This window comes from Lontra canadensis, unplaced genomic scaffold, assembly GCF_010015895.1.
Source record: "Lontra canadensis isolate GAN:19392208 unplaced genomic scaffold, GSC_riverotter_1.0 scaffold5, whole genome shotgun sequence".
In the NCBI taxonomy this organism is placed as follows: Eukaryota; Metazoa; Chordata; class Mammalia; order Carnivora; family Mustelidae; genus Lontra; species Lontra canadensis.
This window is the reverse complement of record NW_022630999.1, coordinates 16519549-16539939: the sequence shown is the minus strand read 5'-3', so window position 1 is coordinate 16539939 and position 20391 is coordinate 16519549. Positions and strand designations below refer to the sequence as shown.

Genomic DNA, 20391 nt, shown 5'->3' with positions numbered 1-20391 from the left:
CGTCCGTCCTCCGCCTCCTTCTATTAGTGCTTCCATTTCACACATAATTTAACTATGACTCAGAAAGGGAAAGCAACCAGGCTGCAGCCACACAGCCGGGGAGAAGGCAAGCTGGGGTGTAAAGCTTCGAGATGCTGCCTCAGAGCCCTGGCTCTTGCCTTCTCGCCCACCTGCTGCCTGGGTGGCCGGCCTGGGGCACCCATCCTCAGAGCTGAGAGCTCCTTTCCTGAAGGGCAGCATTACCTGGTGACCCTGCTCGGCCTCTTTCCCTGCCCACAGAGCTTCCAGAGACCCAGTCCAAAGGGCCCAAGGACCCACGTCCTCCTCTTTCCCACCAGCAGCTGAGCCTGGCACAGAGAAGAGGCCTCTGGGTATTTAAGAATGGAAGGGAGGGAGGAAGGGAGGGAGGAAATGTCACGGAGGGGCAAAAAAACTCATCGTGTTTCTTTGTACTGAACCAGTATGCGGGTCCTGTCACCTGACAGTCATGTGCAGTCTCCTTACCCGTGGGATAAAGGCCCATGGACCCTGCAAAAGCCTCCGGCTTCATCACCCCTCCTTCCTTAACCGCCCCCCCCACCTCTCCACTTTCCAGGCCAAGGCCCCTCAGGTGCTTGGTAGCCCTTGGCTCTCCATCCCTCACCTCCAGGCTTTGCCCATTATTTCACCTGCCAGGAACCCTCTTGTCCCCGGTCCTGGCTAGCTAGTCCTCCAAAACCCAGCCAAGCCCTCTATGCACCAGGGTGTCCAATCCTCTGGGATCCAGAACATCCTCCCAGGTGTTTCTGGGAGCACAGCCCTAGGGCCTTGTGGACTTTCTCTGGAACTGGCCCCAAATTCAGAATCTATCTCTGCGGAGGAAGGAGATGCTTCCTCTCCTGTCCGTTGGAGATAGGACACCGCCTTTTCAGCCTGGTTTTCTCTTGTTTTCAACTGTCTGTGAAATCAAGGGAGATGCACTCATGCGGCTATGTGTGGGCCATTTGCTGAGCAGTTCATTTCTAGCTCTTAGCCTTTTAGTGGTTCCACTGAGAAACCATCTCTGGAGTACAGTTTTAAGAACAAGCCCTTCCTGCTGTCTACTGTACAGACAGAGTGTCCATCCTGGGCAGCACCAACTCACCCAGGAGCTGGGTGTGCATGTCTCCCTGGGCACCCCTCACCCTGCCATCCTCAACCTCCTTGCCCTTCGGTGTGATGGGTCAGGGAGGGCCTCTGGGGAAAGCAGCCCCATGGAAGTAACTATGGACATCTTTAGGGTTAAGAGGCAAATGTGTTCAGCGTGGCTTTGTTTTAGGAGACTAAAAATCTAAAATAATGCTTGTGTTCAACTATTAAATAAAGTGTGGTATGTTCACAAACTGAACCCCATGAAGAGGAATTTTTAATGACACCAGAAGATGGTCATCATTGATTACTAGAGAAAAAAAAAAGCAGATTATGAAACATTATGTTGGAAGAGGAAACCCAGCCTCCAGGCAGATATGTAAATGAAGAAGGGGTCTAGGGTAAGACACAGACTTGGAAACTAGAAGTCCTGGGTCCAAAGGCAGACTTTGGCACCCTGTAGCCAGGAGACGACAGATGAGTCTCGAAACCTAAAAGCTGGCCTTGCAGCGTGTGTCAAGTGGGAAGGACACTGGCCCTCTGGTACATGGCACTGAGGGCGCTCAGACTGGGACAGACCAAGCACCTAATAAACATGAGCTTTAATGATTACTTACAGCGCTGCTCATTGCTGCGCTGAGATATTTTCATTTTTCTTAGGTTGGCCTATTTGTCTTTTTATAAAAAATGTGTGCAACAAATGTGAATGACTTGTATTAAATAAGAAGTATAAACAAACACGACTACATAAGGAAGCGGCCCCACGGAACTCATGCCTGAGTTTTCCAGCATGTTCCTGAGGACGTCCCTCACTGTGATGCACGGATGAGATTTTCTGGAGAAACTGATCTGCTTGTGGTATCTGGAGGTTTCCCGGAACACACTGGCTGCCTGTGGGCTTCAAGTCACGGCGATGTGCTCACCCTCAGTGTCCAGGGAGAGGGGGTCATTTACATAAACTACGACCCAGGTTCTGTCGCGTGCATAGGACAGTGTGTGAAGGAGTCCCACCAAAGAGTTAGCAGTGTTACCAGACCAAGAGCGACACTCATGCTTCAGTTTCTGCACCTCACCGGTGATGTCAATTCTTTAGCAACAATCTCGTGTCACAATAAAAGTGGAATTGGCATCATCAGAAAAATGTTTAATAACACGTAAACGTGTTGACAACTTATTATGATTAATAAGAAGTTTGTAAAACAGAATGTCGGAATATTGTCATGTCTACAAAAACAACTTCACGCATCCGACAGACGGGCAAAGTCCTAAGATATGAGCAGCGGTGGGATACATTTCGAAAATTTTCCTCTCATTTGTCTGTATGTTCTCAATTTTCCACAATGGACAGCTATCATTTTTGTAATTTTTTTTAAGTGTGTTTTCTTAAAAGGAAGGATTTGGCCCCAAATATTGCCTGCATTTCTTAGCCTTTGTCTTGCCTCCACTTTCTCCCCTCCCCCACGAGCCTGTTCTCTCACCTGATTTTAATTGAAGCCATTTTGCTGTCCCTTCTGTGTCCTTGAAAAAGGCCTGAAATCCTTGTTGGAGCGAGGCAAGGCAGAAGCCAGGGCACAGGTCCAGCCCGCTGCTCCCCGTCAGTGGTCCCCCACCACTGCGCGCCGCCTTCTGGAGTATTGTTCTAATTAGCGGGGACGCAAAGCAGACCCAAAGGCGGAACTATAAACACCAGAGGCAAAGACCCATAAACAGCTGGTAACTGACTCCAGCTTGTGCAGATGGCCCTGGCCCTCCTTCGCACTAGGTGCTGGATGGGGGCTGGGCCGGCCACTGAGGACTTCCCTCTGCCTCCCCTCCTTAGACCACAAGCTGCTTCGAGCCAGGTAGTTAGAAATTTGGGGGGTCTGACATGGGGAGGCTTATATCTACAGGAACAGGCAGTATGGGAACAAAGGGTCTTCAAGATCATGAGAGCCCCATTACCTGCCCTGGGGCCTCAATTTTCCTATCTGTAAAATAGGGAAGAGAAGAGCCAAGAGACTAAGTGAGCCTTCTTTTTTTTTTTTTTTTTTTAATTTAATTAATTTACTTACTTGAGAGAGAGGAGAGCATGAGCAGGGGAGGAGCAGAAGGAGAGGGACAAGCACACTCCATGCTGAGTATGAAACCCAGCATGGAACTCAATGTAGAGCTCGACATGGGGCTCAATCCCACAACCCTGAGATCATGACCTGAGCCTAAATCAAGAGTGAGATGCTCAACTGACTGAGCCACCCAGATGCCCCCTAAATGGGCCTTCTTAGCTCTACTACATCAGGCCTAAAAATATGCCTTGGGACTAAATGCCTATCATCTACCTGTATAATAGTATAATAACAATATATACCATTTGATAACATAAACATCCACTATAATAAAATTATCTGCAACATAACCCATACATCATACTATGTATTATTGTGTGATACTCTTTAATATTTCCTTTTTTTTTTTAATGACCATCTGATCAATATCTGTGAACAGAGAGTATGCAGAGGCAAGCCAGGAAGACTTCCTGTATGAAGAGAGATTTAAGGGCTGCAGATTTGACAGACGGAAGGAATAAGCCTCCAAAAATGTCATAATGGAGCGGAAGGGAGAGTCTTGAGGGAGAGGGAATTTACGGAGCTTCTTGGGAGGATGTCTGGGGCTGGGATTCACACCTATGTTCTACCCCAGAAGCACACAGACTAGTGCTGTAGAGGGCAGGAAGAAAACACACTGGAGGGGCACCTGGGTGGCTCAGTCCTTAAGCATCTGCCCTTGGCTCAGGTCATCATTCCAGGGTCCTGGGATCCTGCTTGGCGGGAAGCCTGCTTCTCCCTCTCCCACTCCCCTTGCTTGTGTTCCCTCTCTTACTGTGTCTCTCTCTGTCAAATAAATACATAAAATCTTTTTAAAAAGAAAAAAATAAAAGAAAACACGCTGGATTGAAGTGACCGAGACTTGTCAGCCTCTGCTCACGCAACATAATACCTGGGGAACTCGTTAAAACACAGGTTCCTGGGCCCTTCCCGGAGTTTCTGCAGCAGAATCTGGAGCAACACCGCTAGGTAATTTTGAAAATCCGATTGGGGCGCCTGGGTGGCTCGGTGGGTTAAAGCCTCTGCCTTCGGCTCAAGTCATGGTCCCATGGTCCCATGGTCCCAGGGTCCTGGGATCAAGCCCCACATCGGGCTCTCTGCTCAACGGGGAGTCTGCTTCCTCCTCTCTCTCTGCCTGTCTCCTCTTGCCTACTTGTGATCTCTGTCTGTCAAGTAAATAATTAAAATCTTAAAAAAAAAATCCACTCAGTTGATTCTGAGTCAAGAAGTGTCCATGTCTGGCACAGGTGGGTGTTCAGGAGCCTGGGGTGCAGAGTTCCTGGTGGCTAGAGATAGAATGTGGGGGAGGGTAGAGTCTCCTCTCCTGCCCCATGCCTGGTCACCAGCATAGTACAGCCCAGGGGGTTTCCAGCTGTGGAGTCTCCCAGACCAAGGACTCCAGCTGTGTGATCCTGGCAGAATTACTTAACCTTTCTGAACCTCAGATTCCTCATGTATATAATAGGAATGATACTAATACTTAACCTCAGAGAGTTGTTGCAAGGATTGAAAGAGGTAGTCCTTGACAAGCAGAAGGCCTGCCTGAGAAGTGAGAAACGCTTTTTAGTATTCATATAACTGATTGATATTATTATTTGTAATATTATTACCCCTCCACCAGTGACCGCCAGCTGCTGTGGAGGTGTTCTATGGAGAGGTTCTCAGGGATCCTACCTGTGAGAAGCTGAGGTCACACTGCCCCTTGCTGGACAAGTTCTAGACTGCATCGAATAAGCCTAAATTCAAGCTCCATTTTTCTCCCTTTTACCCAAAAATACTTCAGCGTGCACCTAAGAAAAATTCTATATTCTTAAATAACAGAACAATCATTAAAATGAGGAAATTTCACATTGATACAACACTATATCCAATCAACACGGTCCGCAAAATCCGCATTTTGCCAGTGGTCCCTCTGGTGTCCTTAACAGCTGATTGTTTCCTGGCCCAAGACCCCTTCCCAGGGTCACACAGGACATGCGATTGCCAGATGTCTTCACTTTCTTTTAATTCAGAACCATTTCTCAGCCTTTGCTTTTCCATGACTGCGACATTTTTAGAGTTCAGGCCAGTTATTTTACAAACTGTCTCTCAGCAGAGATGTACCCGCTGGCTAGATTCATGTTACGCTTTTGTCAGAAACTTCACAGGCGTTTGGCGGGGTCTGTCTCATACTGTGTCAGGTTTTCCAATTCCGATGATGTGGGCTCTAACTCCCCCACCTGTTAGCATGTGGGAGCTGGGCTTTGCAGACCAGACAGGGAGGGGAGACTTGCCTCCGGTCTCACATCGAGTCTGGATCCTCGGCTCGGGATCTTGACGACAGCTCAGGATAGCTGTGGCAAGGCAAGAACCGCCCCCAAGCCCCACGGTCCCGAGCTCTGATGGGAGCCCAAAGGCTGGGCCAAGGACACCTGTGCTGCCTTCATGGCATCATCCCTACAACAGTCTGGGCGTCTGGAGCCCCCTTTCTGCGTCACCCATTTCTTATGTATTTTTTTTATGAAGACTTTCATTCCTCAAGTGATGCACAAATATCCTGTCTTTGTTTTTTAAAAAGTGTTGCAGCAAAAGCTTAAATCCCCTTTGAACCTTTGCCCTCTTCCCGGTCTCTTCTCTTTCCTCCAGAAGTAACCAGTTACCAGTTTGGGGTGAGAGGGATGCTATCTACACTCCCAGGAAAAATACACACTATGTAGCATTCCTTTCAAAAATGGTCACACTGTAGGTCTGTCTCATAGAAACTTCCCTGGCAGGACTTGAAGACTGAGTTAGTTATTTTCATTATCACATACCAGTGTGTGGCTACACTAGTAGCTATGTAGCTGATCCCCTATAGATGGACATCTAGGTTGCTTCCAGCATTTTGCTATTATGGAACACACTGCCCTATGCACACGATCCACGGCTTCTGAAGGAGATGCCTACTTCTGGGAGCCTAGACTGCTCTTGGAATACCAGATTCCTTGAGTGGACTCCTCAGTTTTTTATGACTGCCTTTATTCACTTAACCTATTAGAAATGCAGACTCTTGGGGCACCTGGGTGGCTCAGTGGGTTAAGCCTCTGTCTTTGGCTCAGGTCATGAACTCAGGGTCCTGGGATCGAGCCCCACATCGGGCTCTCTGCTCAGCGGGGAGCCTGCTTCCCCCTCTCTCTCTGCCTGCCTCTCTGCCTACTTGTGATCTCTGTCAAATAAATAAATAAAATCTTAAAAAAAAAAAAAAAGAAAGAAAGAAAGAAAGAAATGCAGACTCTTGGCACGCCTAGGTGGCTCAATCATTGAGCATCTGCCTTTGGCTCAGGTCATGACCCCGAGGTCCTAGGATTGAGCCCCACATCAGCTCCCTGCTCAGGCGGGAAGCCTGCCTCTCCTTCTCCCACTCCCCCTGGTTGGATTCCCTCTCTCACTGTGTCTCTATCAAATAAATTTTAAAAAATCTTTTAAAAAGAAGGAAAAGGAAAGGAAGGAAGAAATGCAGACTCTTGGGGTGCCTGGGTGGCTCAGTCAGTTAAGTGTCTGCCTTCAGCTCAGGTCATGATCCCAGGGTCTTGGGATCAAGTCCTGCTTTGGGCTCACTGCTCAGCGGGGAGTCTGCTTCTCCCTCTGCCTTTCCTCTTGGCTTGCACTCTCTCTCTCTCTCTCTCAAATAAATGAAATATTAAAAAAGAAGAAGAAATGCAGACTCTTGGGACCTCTGAAAGCAGCTGGGCTGGATTTTCACACTGTGTTTCAAGGATTTGGGGGTTCTGAGATAATATGGGGGACCTGGTGAGAGCCCAGACCCTGACCCCATTCCAACAGGAGTACCCTTTACCCAGTTTTCAATATTTCTTTTTGAAAAACAAATACCGGCTATTTTAAAATTCAAGAATCTCTGATGTGGCCAGACCCCCTAACTGGCACGGGAACACTTCTGTATCGTGCCTTCTGGAGCTGCTCCCATTACTGTAGCCTCCAGCCACATAGTGTGGGCGATGCCACATGGCCCATCCCAGGCTCCCAGCTGACGACCCGTGAGGTCTCCACCAGTGCTGCTCCTGTGCACCGGGGCTGGAGTGTTGGTGTTCCCAGCTGTGTCCTCGCACGCCCCCCAGCAGCTGTCCACGCTCCTCTGGCCCTTCTCTGCCTTGCACTCAGTGCCCTGGGTCAGCGTTCCCACATCTTCCCGTGCATCAGGGACTTGGTTAAAAAGCACTTAACTGGGTCCCACTCCCAGAGGTTCTGAAAGAGCGCATTCTGGGGAGTCCAGGGAGGTACATTGTTTTAAAGTTTCGCAGAGGGTCCTGAGGGTTTCCCAATGTGTGGTGCCTCCGCGTGGAGAGGTTAAAATGCAGACGGCTGGGCCCTACCTCACATCTGCCAGTGATGACTCTCTGGGCATGCAGGCAGGGGATTTGCATTTCTACCAAGTTCTCCAGGAACGGCCACTGCATCCAAGTTTCTCCACACCCCTCAAGGACGAGGGAAACAGGGGATCAAATAGTAAAATGACATCCCCGCCATACACACGGGCGGCCAGATTGGCTGTGGTGTGAACCTCCCTATGGCCGCCTTCCCTACCGGCCTTTCTTAAAGTTCAAAGACACACAGACATGACCAGTGCGTACAAATAGAACCCCACTTTATTAGCAGTTAGTTCGAGATTGTACATTAATGGAGGAAGGTTCCCACTTTTAACACAACCCAAAACGGCTGGTTTGAGAGCCCTGATCAGGTGAGCTGGGCAGCACCCCCTCTCCCCCCTCTCCCAACCCCCACAAGGGAAGGAAACCTGTCTGCTCCCCTAGCGTGCCCCCCACCCTCTCCAGTCAGCCCTCTCCTCTCCCCAGGAAATGACATGAATTTCATGCAAATTACAAAAGGAGCCCTCTTGCTGATAATAAAAGCTAGCACAGTCATAGAAAGCCCTCTCTCCTCCTTCATTCTCCTCAAGAGCCAGAGAGAGGGAGAAGAGAGGGAGGGATGAACTTATTAGGATAAAACACAACCAGAGTCTCCCCAGACCCTTGACATTGACCCCTCACAAAGCCCACGCCCCTGCCAAAAATCTCTGGCTGACAAAGACGAGCCCTGGGGGGCAGCCGGCCCAGGGTTGCAAACCAGGCATCCAGCATTGCCTCGAGGGCAGGGGTCTGGGCCCTCCACCCTCACTTCCACTAGAGCAGACCTGCTTTCTTCTTGGACATTTGAAAACCCCTGCTATAGCCCCATCTGCACATCTTATAAATGGGGAAGTTGAGGCCCTGGAGGGGAAACCGTGACGTAGCTACTAAACATACCCAGTTGGGACGAAATTTCACATCTCCTGCCCCAGGCTCTCCTCCTCACACTACAGCTTGGGGGAGGCAGTTCCCCGCTTAGGCCCTTCCCTGGTGCATCCCAGGGGCCTGGCTCTGTTCCAGTGCACACAGACCACGGACCTCCAGGAAGTAAAAACCGGGAGGCCACAAAACAGAGAGACAGACAGACAGACAGACAGACATGCTATTCGTTGCCCTGTGGCCCATCGCCAGGATCAGAGCGGGCAGCACAGGCTCTTCTGGGCCGGAGGCATCTCCTTCCCAGCAGGCCCAGCTGCAAGGGTTGCCTCCTTTGCCCTCCCCTGAGCTCCCTGGGCTCCACCGAGCCCTGCTGCTGGTTTGGCACTTGGTACAGGGGACAAGAGAGAGGCATCTCAGGCTGGAGTGAAGATGTCAAGTCAGCACAGGAGGCGGAAATCCATGCAGCCTAAATCACCCTGGACAAGACAGGCGCTAGAGGAGCACATTCTGTGACACCATGAAGAAATGATCACAGAGATCCAGATGTGGGACTTCAATAGGACACGGGGTCTGCTCTCCTCAGAAATAACATCATTTAAAGAACCAAAGCAACCAGAGAGGGGAGAGACTGAACAAAAACTGCAGTTACAAGATATCATGTATGCAACTTGAGCAGATCCTGATTCTAAAACCAGGCATAAAAGTTATGGGGGTGGGGGAGCAAACATGGATTCAATAGCAGATGTTCTTAGGAAATCACTGTTGTCTCGGGTGTGATACCAGCCAAGACATACCATGATGTCTTAACTCTCTGGGGATGTGGGCCGAGGCATTTTGGTCCAGTCTCGTGATATCTGCAACTCACTTTTAAACTAGTTTGGAAAAAAATTCATACATACAGAGAGAGAGAAATCAAATGTGGCAGAATGTTCATTTTAACTCTAGATGGAGGATAGTAGGTGTTCATAATAAAATAATTGTACGTGTTTTCACTTGCTCTTTCCCTCACAAACCGGTGGGGACCATTCCCTCCTAAGGGCACCCATCTCTGTGGGTCAGCCTAGTCATCCTCCATGGGGAACAGATGTCTGTTCCCTCAGCAGGGCCCCTGAGGCCCCGGCTGCTTCTTCTCACAGGCCTGGAAGAGGCCCATCTTGAAACCTCAGACTCCTCCACACGCAAGACGTGCACTATGGGTGGTTCTAGAACCCCAAGTGGCTGAGGCAGTCACAGGGGACATCCCACCTGCGCCTGCCCCAAGCAAAGGCTCATGGGAGGGATGAGAAAATGGTCGGCAGCGTCCACTCCATGATTTAAACTGTTTCTCTCTCTCTGGCCAAACACAGTGCATTAGGGGACACTGAGGATGCAGAGATGCCGTACCTACTGCCCTCGGGTTTGCCCTCTCATGAGGAAGATCTGTGTGCTCAGTAGCTGAGGGCCCCTAGAGGGATTTGTCTGTGCCCCCTCCCCAGTAGCTACAGTTCCTGGCAGTGGGTCCACGAGCTAGATTCATGAGTGGGAAGGGAAGAAGTAGCAGGGACCAGACAGACTCAGAACACGTGGCAAGTCAAGTGCCCAGCCTTTCAGAAGGACCTAGACAACATTCCCCACCACTTCCTCTGCTCCCACAGGCATCTGCCGGGGCCTCCAATCTGCCTGCTCCTTCCTCGGGCCAGAGGCAGAAAGAAATGGATCTGCCAGCGCACTGGCCATTCCGAGCTCCCAGAGAGAGGGGCAGGTGTCCAGACACAGAGGGTAGATCTCAGCAGTGGGAGCTGTAAAGGTGTAGCACAGGCCACGGAGCCCGAGCCCCTTGCCGCAAGATGGGAGAGGAGGCCTGGGGTCCGCACTGTGGAAGATGCTGCCCCCTTCTCCGAGGGTCAGGTTCCACGGCACTGGCAAGTCTTCACAAGCATACAAGCAGGCGTGCCACCCTGTCCCCAGACACTGTTCCTCATCCCCTGCGGGCTTGACGCTGGGTTCCCAGCCTCGAAGGCCCCAATGAGAAGCATGGTGGGAAGGCTTCTCTCGGAAGACAGTGAACCCACACGCAGCCGTCCCGCTGAGTATCCCCCTTTCTTCTCCACTGCCAGCGAAGAACTTGAGAAAAGGGCTTGGGTTCAGAGGTCAGACAGACCCGGCCCCCCCCGCCCCCCACAGACCGGGGGAGGACCTCTCAGGGAGAGCAAGGCAGGACTGCATGTGCAGACCAGGAACGGAGAAGGCTCAAAGGCACCCTGGCTGGGAAGGAGTGGTTTGTCCCCTATCCTGGATGACCACAGGTGTGACTGAGGGAGGGATAGGAAGCTGGCACAGAGTAGGGTCCCCAGGATGGGCTCAGAGGCAGTGTGGCATTGAAAGAAGAACACTGGACCCAGAATCAGGAGCCTCAGATTTAATTCTCCACCCTGCTCTCACCCAGTTCTGAGACGTTGGCCAAGGAGGCCGCCTTGCCTTTCTGTTTCCATACCCGTCAAAGGACCCTTCCAGCCCCAAGATGCTAGAGTCTTCTTAACAGGACAAGGCTCTCCAGAAAGGGTTTTCTGGATGTTGGCTGGAAGCTGACTGGCAGTGGGAGGGGCCAGGGAGAGGCACCCCGCCTTAGTCACTTCACATTGTTAAAGAAGAGGGTGGGAGCAGACCCTAACCGGAAAACAGCCCCGAGATCCCGTGGTCCGCAGGGGGCCTGGAGACAGTTCTGTGGGTCCTGGCGGGCAGCCCAGCTCCCAGGGCGGCTCCCAACCTAGCACCATGTGACAAGGAGGGGACAGGCCGGCCTTCAGCCCCCTGGCCTCCCACCCCAGCCCTGCTGTCTCCTTTGGCCAAAATTCCTCCAGGGTCACTGAGCTTCATGAGGCCAGCTGTCCCGGAGAGAGCGGGTCTTCCCTGGGTGCCTCACCACCTCTGTTCAGCTGCAGTAGCCCCAGGGTAGCAGCGACACTTGGGAAGGGAACAGACACCTCTCCAAGAGGCACCCCCACAGTGTCTCCCCAAGGCCCAGACACACGAAGACACGCCCTCCCCTCCCTTCCATTTCATTCTTTAGCACTGAGACAGGACACTGGGGCTTGCCACCATTTTGTATGACTGAATTAAAAACAAACCCAACCAAAAAAAATATAATATATATATATATACACATTATATATATATATTTATATATATATATATATATATATATATATTTATATATATATATATATATATATATATATATATAAAAACACAGTGCGACCCCAGCACCCAGGGTATAAACTCTGGCACCAAGAAAAAAAAAAATTAAAATACTTTAGCTTCTTAGTATTTGGGGGTGCGGGTTAAGGGGGTCTCTAGGAGCCCTTGGCCGCAGGTAGCTGGGACAAAGCCATGGATAGCAGTCTCACCCACGCTGCCCCGGGTCTGCCCAGGTGCCAAGGTTGGGGGTGGGCATGGGGACAACATATGTACATTGGGACATGTATACTGGCAGACTCCTAAACCGCCTCAGTCTTTTACCACAGGAAATACCACACGTCATATCCCAGGATGAGGAACAGGGTAGGGAGGCCTGGGTCTCTGGGTCCTAATGGCATGGCAGTGCCCCGGGGTCCCGAAGGAGGCCCTGAGGACTGGGTGGATACTGTAGGAATCAGCGTTTTTTCCCCCAGAAGGGAAAGTGAGATGTGAAGGTATTAACCGGAATGGGTGTAGAGGTGCAGAGTTCTCTTGAAGGCCCCCCCCACATCCAGCCCAGTGACTTTGGGCACCCAGCTGGCCCCTCTGAAGTGCCTGGCTCAAAACAGTCAGGGAGGCATCCAGTCTCTCTCCCTAGTTTGGCAAAAGGCCCAGCTGGGCTCCTCTCCCTGTTGTCTGGAGGACAGGGCAACCATGGCAGCTAATACTGAGGGGAGACCCCGCCGGCACAGGGAGTGACGGGATAAAGGGGAGGGCATGGTTGGTAGGACACAGTGAGGGACAGAAAAGGGAGTCTCACGGACTCCCTTTCACCAGGAAGTGGCCTTCCACCAACAGGGAGTGGCCTCCCCACGGAGGGCCGTGCACGGAACGGACCTCTGGTGGCGAGGGAGGTCCCGGAGGCCACAGACCCAGCGCTGGATGCTCCCAGGCGCTTGTGGACCCGCCTGGGCTCTTCTCCTGGCCCTGCCTGGGCCTCAGCTGAGTATTGCTTGGAAGTACCCGGCCAGCCCAGGCCCAGCTCCCCACTCTGCGGGTCAGTCTGGCTCAGCATGCGGCAGGCCGTCCAGGCCGTCACAAACGTTCAGTCTGGCTGTGGTGGCCGCGGCTACCTGGTGTTCTGGAGGTCCTCCCGCAGCCAGGTGGGCAGCGTCTGGCCCATCTTGTACAGCAGCTTGGAGAGCTCGATGTTGTGGTCCCGATAATAGTCCTTCAGGAAGGCGCGGGACTGGAACAGGAGGAAGAGTTCAGATCTCAGGGAAGTGCTGATTCTAGAGGGACCTCTCCCCTCTGTAAATCTACCACTGTCAGCATCAACCCACACACCTATCATCTATTTACCACCATCCTCAAAATGGCAGCCTCCGAAATAAAGCGAGATGGCAGGACACCAAAACATAGACCACAAGGTCAAAATTCTTGTGATTGGGAAGAAAGAAGGAATTAGTTAAAATCAGGACTGAAAGGCAGGGTGTATGACCTTTGACCTACGTCCTTCGGACATGCCATTCTCTCCCGCAAGAAGGCTTATCCCCCTATCCATCCATACCTCGGACCAATCGCTGTCCGGCCGCAGGCCCAGCTCCGAGCCCCTCCCCCTCTGGTTCCCCTCCCAGCTTCAAGTGCCATCTCTGGTTGGAAATCCGCTAGCACTCGAGTTCAGCTCTCTTACTGCAGGAAGCACGTCCTGCCTTGTATTCTTCCTGGTGTGTGTGACTTATTTCCACCCCCATGCCCCCACCCAGTGAAGGCAAAGACATGTCTGATCCATCCTCAAAGCCCACAGCATTCAGCCCTAGGCAGAAGGTCATAAATAGTCACTAGACTAAATCTTTTCTAACCCACCATGTCCCAGCTTCCATTCCCTCCTTGTAAGACCATCATCCAAGAAAGGCCAAGGCCGTTAATGTACTCAGTGCAGGGTCAAGAGGAGAGAGGATCCCCGCCACTCAGGGACACCCCCCGCCCCCGGGATCCAGCTGCCACAGGTGGTGTGTGCACTTACATCCAGGTCCATCTCTGGGTATTTCCGGCCCTTGCTTTTGCCCAGACACTTGGTTTTTCCTCCTTCGAGCAGCTGGCACCAAAATCCTTTCTTTGGATCAAACCTGTGGAGGTGGGGAAAGCCTATAGATGGGAGCCAGCCCAGCCCATCCCCTTCCCACCTTAAGGCCAAGTTCACAGGCCCCAGGAGTGGCAGAGCCTGGACCACAACACACTCCCCTAAGCACACTCTGGAACCCACAGATAGATAGATGTGTGGGGGCTGGGGTTTGCTTCTGCTGGCCCTGGGCTACACTAAACACGCCTGCCCCCTTCTTCCCAGCAGAAAGCAGCTCACGAGCTGAGTTGCTCTCATCCTGGTGGGGCAGCCTGAGTCCCTCCGGCAAGCAACCCGGAAGAAGAACATCTACCACCCATCCTTCGGGATTCGAGGATACCTTCCCCGAGCGCTCTCCTACTCGGGGCTGAGCACCATTTTTCACCCAAGAACCCAACAGGGAAGCAAAAGCTTAGTGGCGTTGTTGTGGGTGTGTGTTCTAATAAACTGTCGGATTTTCAAGAAATGCAATGTCTGCACTAGTACTTAAGCATATCCATCACTGGGAAGTTCTGGCTTTTAGAGTAAACTTCAGAAATGACAGAGCCAGACTGCCTTCAGGATGCAAAGTCATGCTGGGCCTTCAAAGTTTTTTTTTGAAGGGAGGGAGGAGATGAGATCTGAAGCTGCCAAGGGGAGGGGAGGCACACTGGCATCAGAACTCAGCCCTACATCAGGGCTGAATGCTTCTGGCATGAGGACAGCCGGAAAGCAGAATTCGCATTTGGCAGGTGTAGGAGACAGGGAATTCTGATTGGGTCACAGGGCAGGCATAAAGGAAGAAGATGAGGATAATGAAGACTTAAATGATCTCTGAGCATCAGTACATGCCAGGCATGGAGCTAAGAGCTCCACATGCATACCTCATGCAATACAGGGGACCTCGGGAAGCAGGAGTCATCACCTTTATCTCCAATGTACAGATGAGGAAAGTGAGGCTTGAAGGCGCTAAGACACTTGTCCAAGGTCACACAGCTAAAGACATAATGGGTCTCCTAACCCAGGCATCTCTGATGCCAACAGCCCCACACCCTTAGCTGCTGCTCCTGTCTGCCTCGAAGTAAAGGATTGCTTCTCTTCTTCCCCTTCTACCTCCAAGACAGTGAAAAGGGGACATTCTTGCTGCATGACTTTCCCAAGAAGGTAACCAGGGAAGGTGATTTTATTCCTCCCTCTCTTGAGACCACCTCCTCACCCCATACAGCTGTGTACCATGGTTAACACATTACTCCCTAGCCCTGAGCTCCTGCCTCACAGGCTGGCCTCTACCCATCTTGGGAGGGCATTCTCAGTGCACCTGTACTAGGTTCTGCATGAGTGCGATTATAATCCATCAACAATTACCTGTAGCTTCCTTTTCCTGAAATTACATTTAAATCATGACCTAATGCTATGAAGCCCTTGTGGGAACTAGGGCTGCCTAATGTTAGTCTAAGTTAGTTTAATAAAAGATTCTGGAAATGTTCAGCACACACTGAAAAGAAAACCCCAGGGGTGGGACTGACCAGAGTGAAACATATTTACCACCTCCCTTTTTTATTGAGTTGATACCTTTATTAATATGACCCAAATCATATTAATATTAGCTTTTCCACTAAACAGCCATTGGGAATATGCACACTTTCTAACTCTAATTTATCTGTGTCTCCTCCATAATTATTCAGGCCTTTCATTTTTGGGTCCAGGTGCCTGCTCAGAAAATCACCCCACTGAAAAGCCAAGACACTCACGCCAAGGTTTTGTGGTAGTCAATAGTGTTGGTCACCCCAAGGAACTTTTGCACTGTGTCCATCACTTTGGCAGGTTCTGTTCGCAGCAGTTTGCCATCCAAGACCAGAATCTGGAGAAAAGAGAGAAGAGACAAGGATGATCTGAACCTGTATTTACTACAAGGGCAAATAGATTGCCGGTCTTCTGGTCAGCAGCCATGGTTACAAACTGGGGACTCTTCACTCCATAGTCTCTGCCTCCTCTCCCACTCCTGCATGGCAGGTGTCCCTACACCTCAGGCTTCTGCAGTCCAACTCCCTGCTCTCTGCCAGCTTCCCTCTCCTAGAGAGGACGCTATTACTCCACTCCTGCCTGCCCATCACAACCCTACCATATTCCTCTCTGCCTCTCTCTAAGCCTCTGGCCCAATGTCACTCTCCTGCCTCAACTCTCCAAGAGGTTCCGTAAAATGCCTCATGTGATCTGGCCCTGCTTACCTCTCTGCTCAGGCTCTCCACATCACCACACCCCTCCCAGGAAGGCAGCCTACCCCAGGGCTTTTGGGGTCCCCTCAGGGACACAGAGCCTGGTGACAGGACATGGGCTCAGGGAATTTTCACACATTAGCCTTGGGATGAACAAGAACGAAACTTTCAAAGACCCCAAAGATCTAGCTCGCCAATGAGGACATTTCGGGCCTCATGACTGACAAAAGAGATTTGAGGCTCTCTGCCAGCTGCCACAAGCCAGAACTATTGAGTGCCCCCCCGACCCCCGCCAAGGGCCAGGGATAGGCAGCTACCTGGTTGGCGTGAAAGGCGCTGAGCCAGCGCTCAATGTGGGTGGCGTACCAGCCGGGGACCAGGCAGCGGCTCTGGAGGGCCCGCAGCTTCAAGGACGCATCAGGCCCAGCCGTGATCACTTCGTGGAAGGTGTACTTCAGGGCCACTGGGTCATCATGGGCTCGCTGGTGCTGCAGGTAAGGGAAGAGGGTCAGTGTGTCACATGGGGGCATAAAACAAGAGGCTCTCTTCGGCAGCCACGAAGGGGCCCCAAGACCCTGCCCGGAACCAGCAGCCCTGGTTCAAGTTCAAGTTCAAGTCCCGGATCTGCCTCTCACTACACTTTGACTTTGGGGAGTCATGACCTCTCAGAGCCCTAGTTTTTCCACCTTTGCAAGACAGGAGTCGAACTAGATCAGAGTTTCCACATGTTGACTGTCTTCCCGTCACCTCTCTGATGTCTCCCATCTCCACAAGCCACCTGTGTATGCCGAGGTCCACACACTTTGATTCACACTGACTCATCTTTCTTATTCACATAAAACTATTTCAAAATAAAACTCACTACTGCCTCCATAAATAGAAGACCAGACTCAGCTGTCACATAAAGAAGGTGATCATTCATACATACAATAAAAATAATGTTCGCAAATGCCAGCCAGATACAAATAAATGTCTGCTACAGGTCCTGAGCCCAAAGCTTGCACTCTTTTTGTTGAAAACAGAGCTTAGCAACGTTAGAAAGGACTTAAGAACCATTTATTCTAAACTGAGAATTTGTCCTCTGTAGAAATTAGAAGGTGTTATTATGGACTGAATGTATGTGTCCCCTCCCCAAAATTCCTACGTTGAAGCCCTAACCCACAGTATGATGGTTTTGGGATATGGAGCCTTGGGGAGGTACCTGGGGGGGAGATGAGGTCATGAGGGTGGGGCCACCATGATGAGGTTAGTGCCCTTGTAAGAAGTGACACCAGAGGGAGTGGTTCTCCCGCTCTTCCTCTCGCTCTCTCCCTCTCTGCCTTGTGAGGACACAGTGGGAAGGCAACTGTTTAAAGCCAGGAAGAGTGATCTCATCTGGAACCAAATCTGCCGGCATCTTCATCCTGTCCTTGGAGACTCCAGCACCATAAGAAATAAACTCCTGTTATTTAAGCCCGAGTCCACGATACTGTAATTATGGCTGCTCGAACAGACTAAGACGGGATAGGAAAGGAATCAGAAAATGCCATGTTTGAGCCACCTGATAATGCCATGGGCTGGTCCCATCCAGAGACCAGGAGCCTGCCCTCCAGGGGTCATACTGTTAGGCCTCCCCACTGCACCGAGGCTCACACATCCCTCAGGGTGGGCAGTTTGGGGAGCAGAGAGCAAGTAGGATCTATACCTGGCCCGCCACCAGGATGGAGGATGCAGTGAGGCCCCAGAGAGGAAGGGACAGGCTCAGAGGGCTGCAGGGAGCTGCTGAAAGTGGCCAGGCCCGAGGAGGCCTTCCTGGACCAGCAGGTGGACGAGCTACTCACCCCCCACATCCTGGCCCTGGACCAGAATCCCAGGAAGACCAGCAGGCAGGGGAGGAAACCTCACAAAAGGCCTGATCCTAGGCTTTCCTGTAAGCCTAGTGGAATGGGTGCTCAGAAGAAATTAAGTCAGGTCACTGAAGTTAAAGAAAGTTCTAGTTCTTACATTGTCGAGTGGGGATGAGGAGTCATTACCTTCTCTAGCTCAGACCACAGTCAGGTAACTTCGTTACCTGATCAGGTGTCTGCATCCCCTACTATGAACACAGAGACCTAAGCCTTATCCCCCTCTGAATCCCCACTCCCACCCCACCTCGTGCCTAGCGAGGAGGCCAGTTAGTAAGATCACTGTTTACCCACTCTCACTTTCATCAAAGTGGAACCAGCCTCCACCCCTTGTTGGTGTCAGAATCAGAGGCAGGACCCCAGTGAAGCTAGCAGGGTGGGCAAGTGGGCTTAGTAAGTATCTGTTGAATGAATGTATGAGTAGCTGAGTGGTGGACACAGCCCCATGCCCCTACCCAGGGCTCCACCCCAGCCCCAGCTTACCTGGTACCAGGAATAGGCCCGGTCCGCTGGGTTGATGAGGATGGTCAGGACCTTGGCCTTGGGTAGCAGAGCAGCCGCCCGCCGGGGCGCCACTTCCGAATCGAAGTAGTTGGCGCTCTTCTCAAAGTAAAAGTCAGAGGTGGTGTTGGAGGGGATGGGGAAGAACTCCATGTACCTGCAGGAAGCCCAGAGGGAAGAGCTCACAGGCAAGACTCGTGAGAAGGGGGCCGGAGGAATGCGCCGGGAGAGGTCGCTGGGGGTTGGAGCTCAGAAAGCCAGCAGGCACGCTGACCCCAATGACCCGCTCCTGGTAGGGATTCTAGATGGTCGGCCACTGGGCAGTCTCCCTTTGTGGAATCCATTCCTTTTAGGGGGACCTTGGAGTCAGGAGGATAGGAAGACTTATGGAAGTGATATGGGTTGTAAGGCATAGGATGGTACGTGGTGTGTTTGAATCTTGAATGAGGTATTCCTAGTTAAAATGACAGGGCCTTAACTCACTGCTCTACGGGGAAAACTGGGACACCTCTGACCCCAGGAAGAGCCTGAATGAACCCAAGAGATGCCCCCTCCGGCTCTGCCCCATCCCGAGTACAGGGTTTCTTTACTGGCCTAGAATATCACTTTCTAGAACACCCCTCCCTGGCCTCACGTAGGTCAGTCTGACAGCCTTCCAGAGGAACCTTCCATATCCCAGCCCAAGGGATGCCCATTCCAGCCCTTTGGGACCAGCTCTGCAGGACCCCTCAGGAAGTTAAATGAACACTCCAGAGCCTCCCAGGGGCACCTACTCATACAGAATAGAGGGACAACTTCAGGGCTTCATGGGAACCAAAGCCCACAGGCCCACGTTAGGTAAGGGTGTAGGATCCCTACTGGATCCTGGGAGACAGGGTTACTCCAGGGAGGTCCCAGAAACCCCTTCGTCAGAACTGCCCTGGGGCTTCTAAGGCTCCTCACCCCGCCCTATACCTACCTACAAAACCAAAATCTTGGGAATGGGGCTGAGGAACTGCTAGTTCTCTCCTATTTCTGAATTTTATTTATTTTTCAGATTCTAATTACAACATACAGAGTTGTTAGTTTCAATTCCTGAATTTTCTTTACGAAATAGCATCTGTACACCCACAGTCCATTGTCTGTAACACCGAAATTGAGACAGCTCTGAAAACAGAAGCGTTTTCCCTCAAGTTTAGAGCAAAGCCATTTGGCAGCAAAACCGGACCTACTAATCTTAGTGTAAAGAGTCACAGTCTTTGCTAGGAACGTGTTCATGCATGTATGTGCGGCTGGGGTGCTTGCTGATGGGGCGCTGCCCCAGGCCCTGCTGAGGTTAAATGTACAGTGTTGTACCATGTCATCTCCCTAAAACCTGACAGAGGGCGACACTCAGGGACCCCAGAGATAGTCCACGTGTTAGAGACAGAGACAGGTAGGCAGCTAGGCAGGCAGACAATAGACAAAAGAGAAAGAGAAAAAGTACAGAAACCAACAGAAGAAGGGCCATAATCTCTCCACCCAGGCAAACCACTGACACGAAAATAATAAGAGTAATAGACGGATAGGGTAAGAAAAAGCGAACAGTGGAGAAAGATGCAAACTGAAATGACTGGAGCGTAAAACTATCCCACGCGCCCCACCCCCACCCTACCGCCATAACCTCTGGTGACAGGTTCTGGAAAAAAGCTACGATTGCTACCACCTCCCACCTCCCCAGGTAACTCCCCACAGGCCGGCAAGCCACCTCTGAAGGGCTCACAAGAACACCACCTGCTCCACAGTGAGGCAAGCAAAGTTCGGCCAGCTCTCGGGGTCAGAACATTTGGATTTTAGCCCCTGCCCTGTACCCAGCTCTTGGGACCTTGGGCAAGTCACTGTCCTCCTCTGGGATTCAGATGGTTTTCCCATAAGCAAGAGAGGTGCTGGCTCCCACCTCCAGCAGCCTCTGACCCCAGGAGGTGACGGAAAGGGGCAAAGGGCTTCCTCATCAAATGTCCCGCCCGTGACAAGGCTCCAACATCATGACTCAAGGGTCACTGAGCTTTGTCCCTGTTTACAGGAACTTCAGCTGTGTGTGAGCAAGGGCCAGCTGCTTCCTGCCAT

At 51.5% G+C, this 20391-nt stretch overlaps 1 protein-coding gene across 3 annotated transcripts in view; it reads right to left on the bottom strand.

Moving 5' to 3' along the window:
• Positions 1-11731: 11731 nt before the first annotated feature.
• Positions 11732-20391, bottom strand: part of NDST1 (N-deacetylase and N-sulfotransferase 1) — a 54237-nt gene continuing 45577 nt past the window's right edge. For 2 of the 3 annotated variants that reach the window (XM_032851558.1, XM_032851559.1), the window contains exons 11-15: positions 18289-18463; positions 16240-16410; positions 15458-15567; positions 13632-13734; positions 12735-12854 (exon numbers count right to left, since the gene is read on the bottom strand). In XM_032851558.1, the coding sequence (XP_032707449.1) occupies positions 12735-12854; positions 13632-13734; positions 15458-15567; positions 16240-16410; positions 18289-18463 (679 nt within the window). Of the gene's footprint in view, positions 12855-13631; positions 13735-15457; positions 15568-16239; positions 16411-18288; positions 18464-20391 lie in introns of all 3 variants that reach the window. The other variant, XM_032851560.1, reaches the window with a different exon arrangement.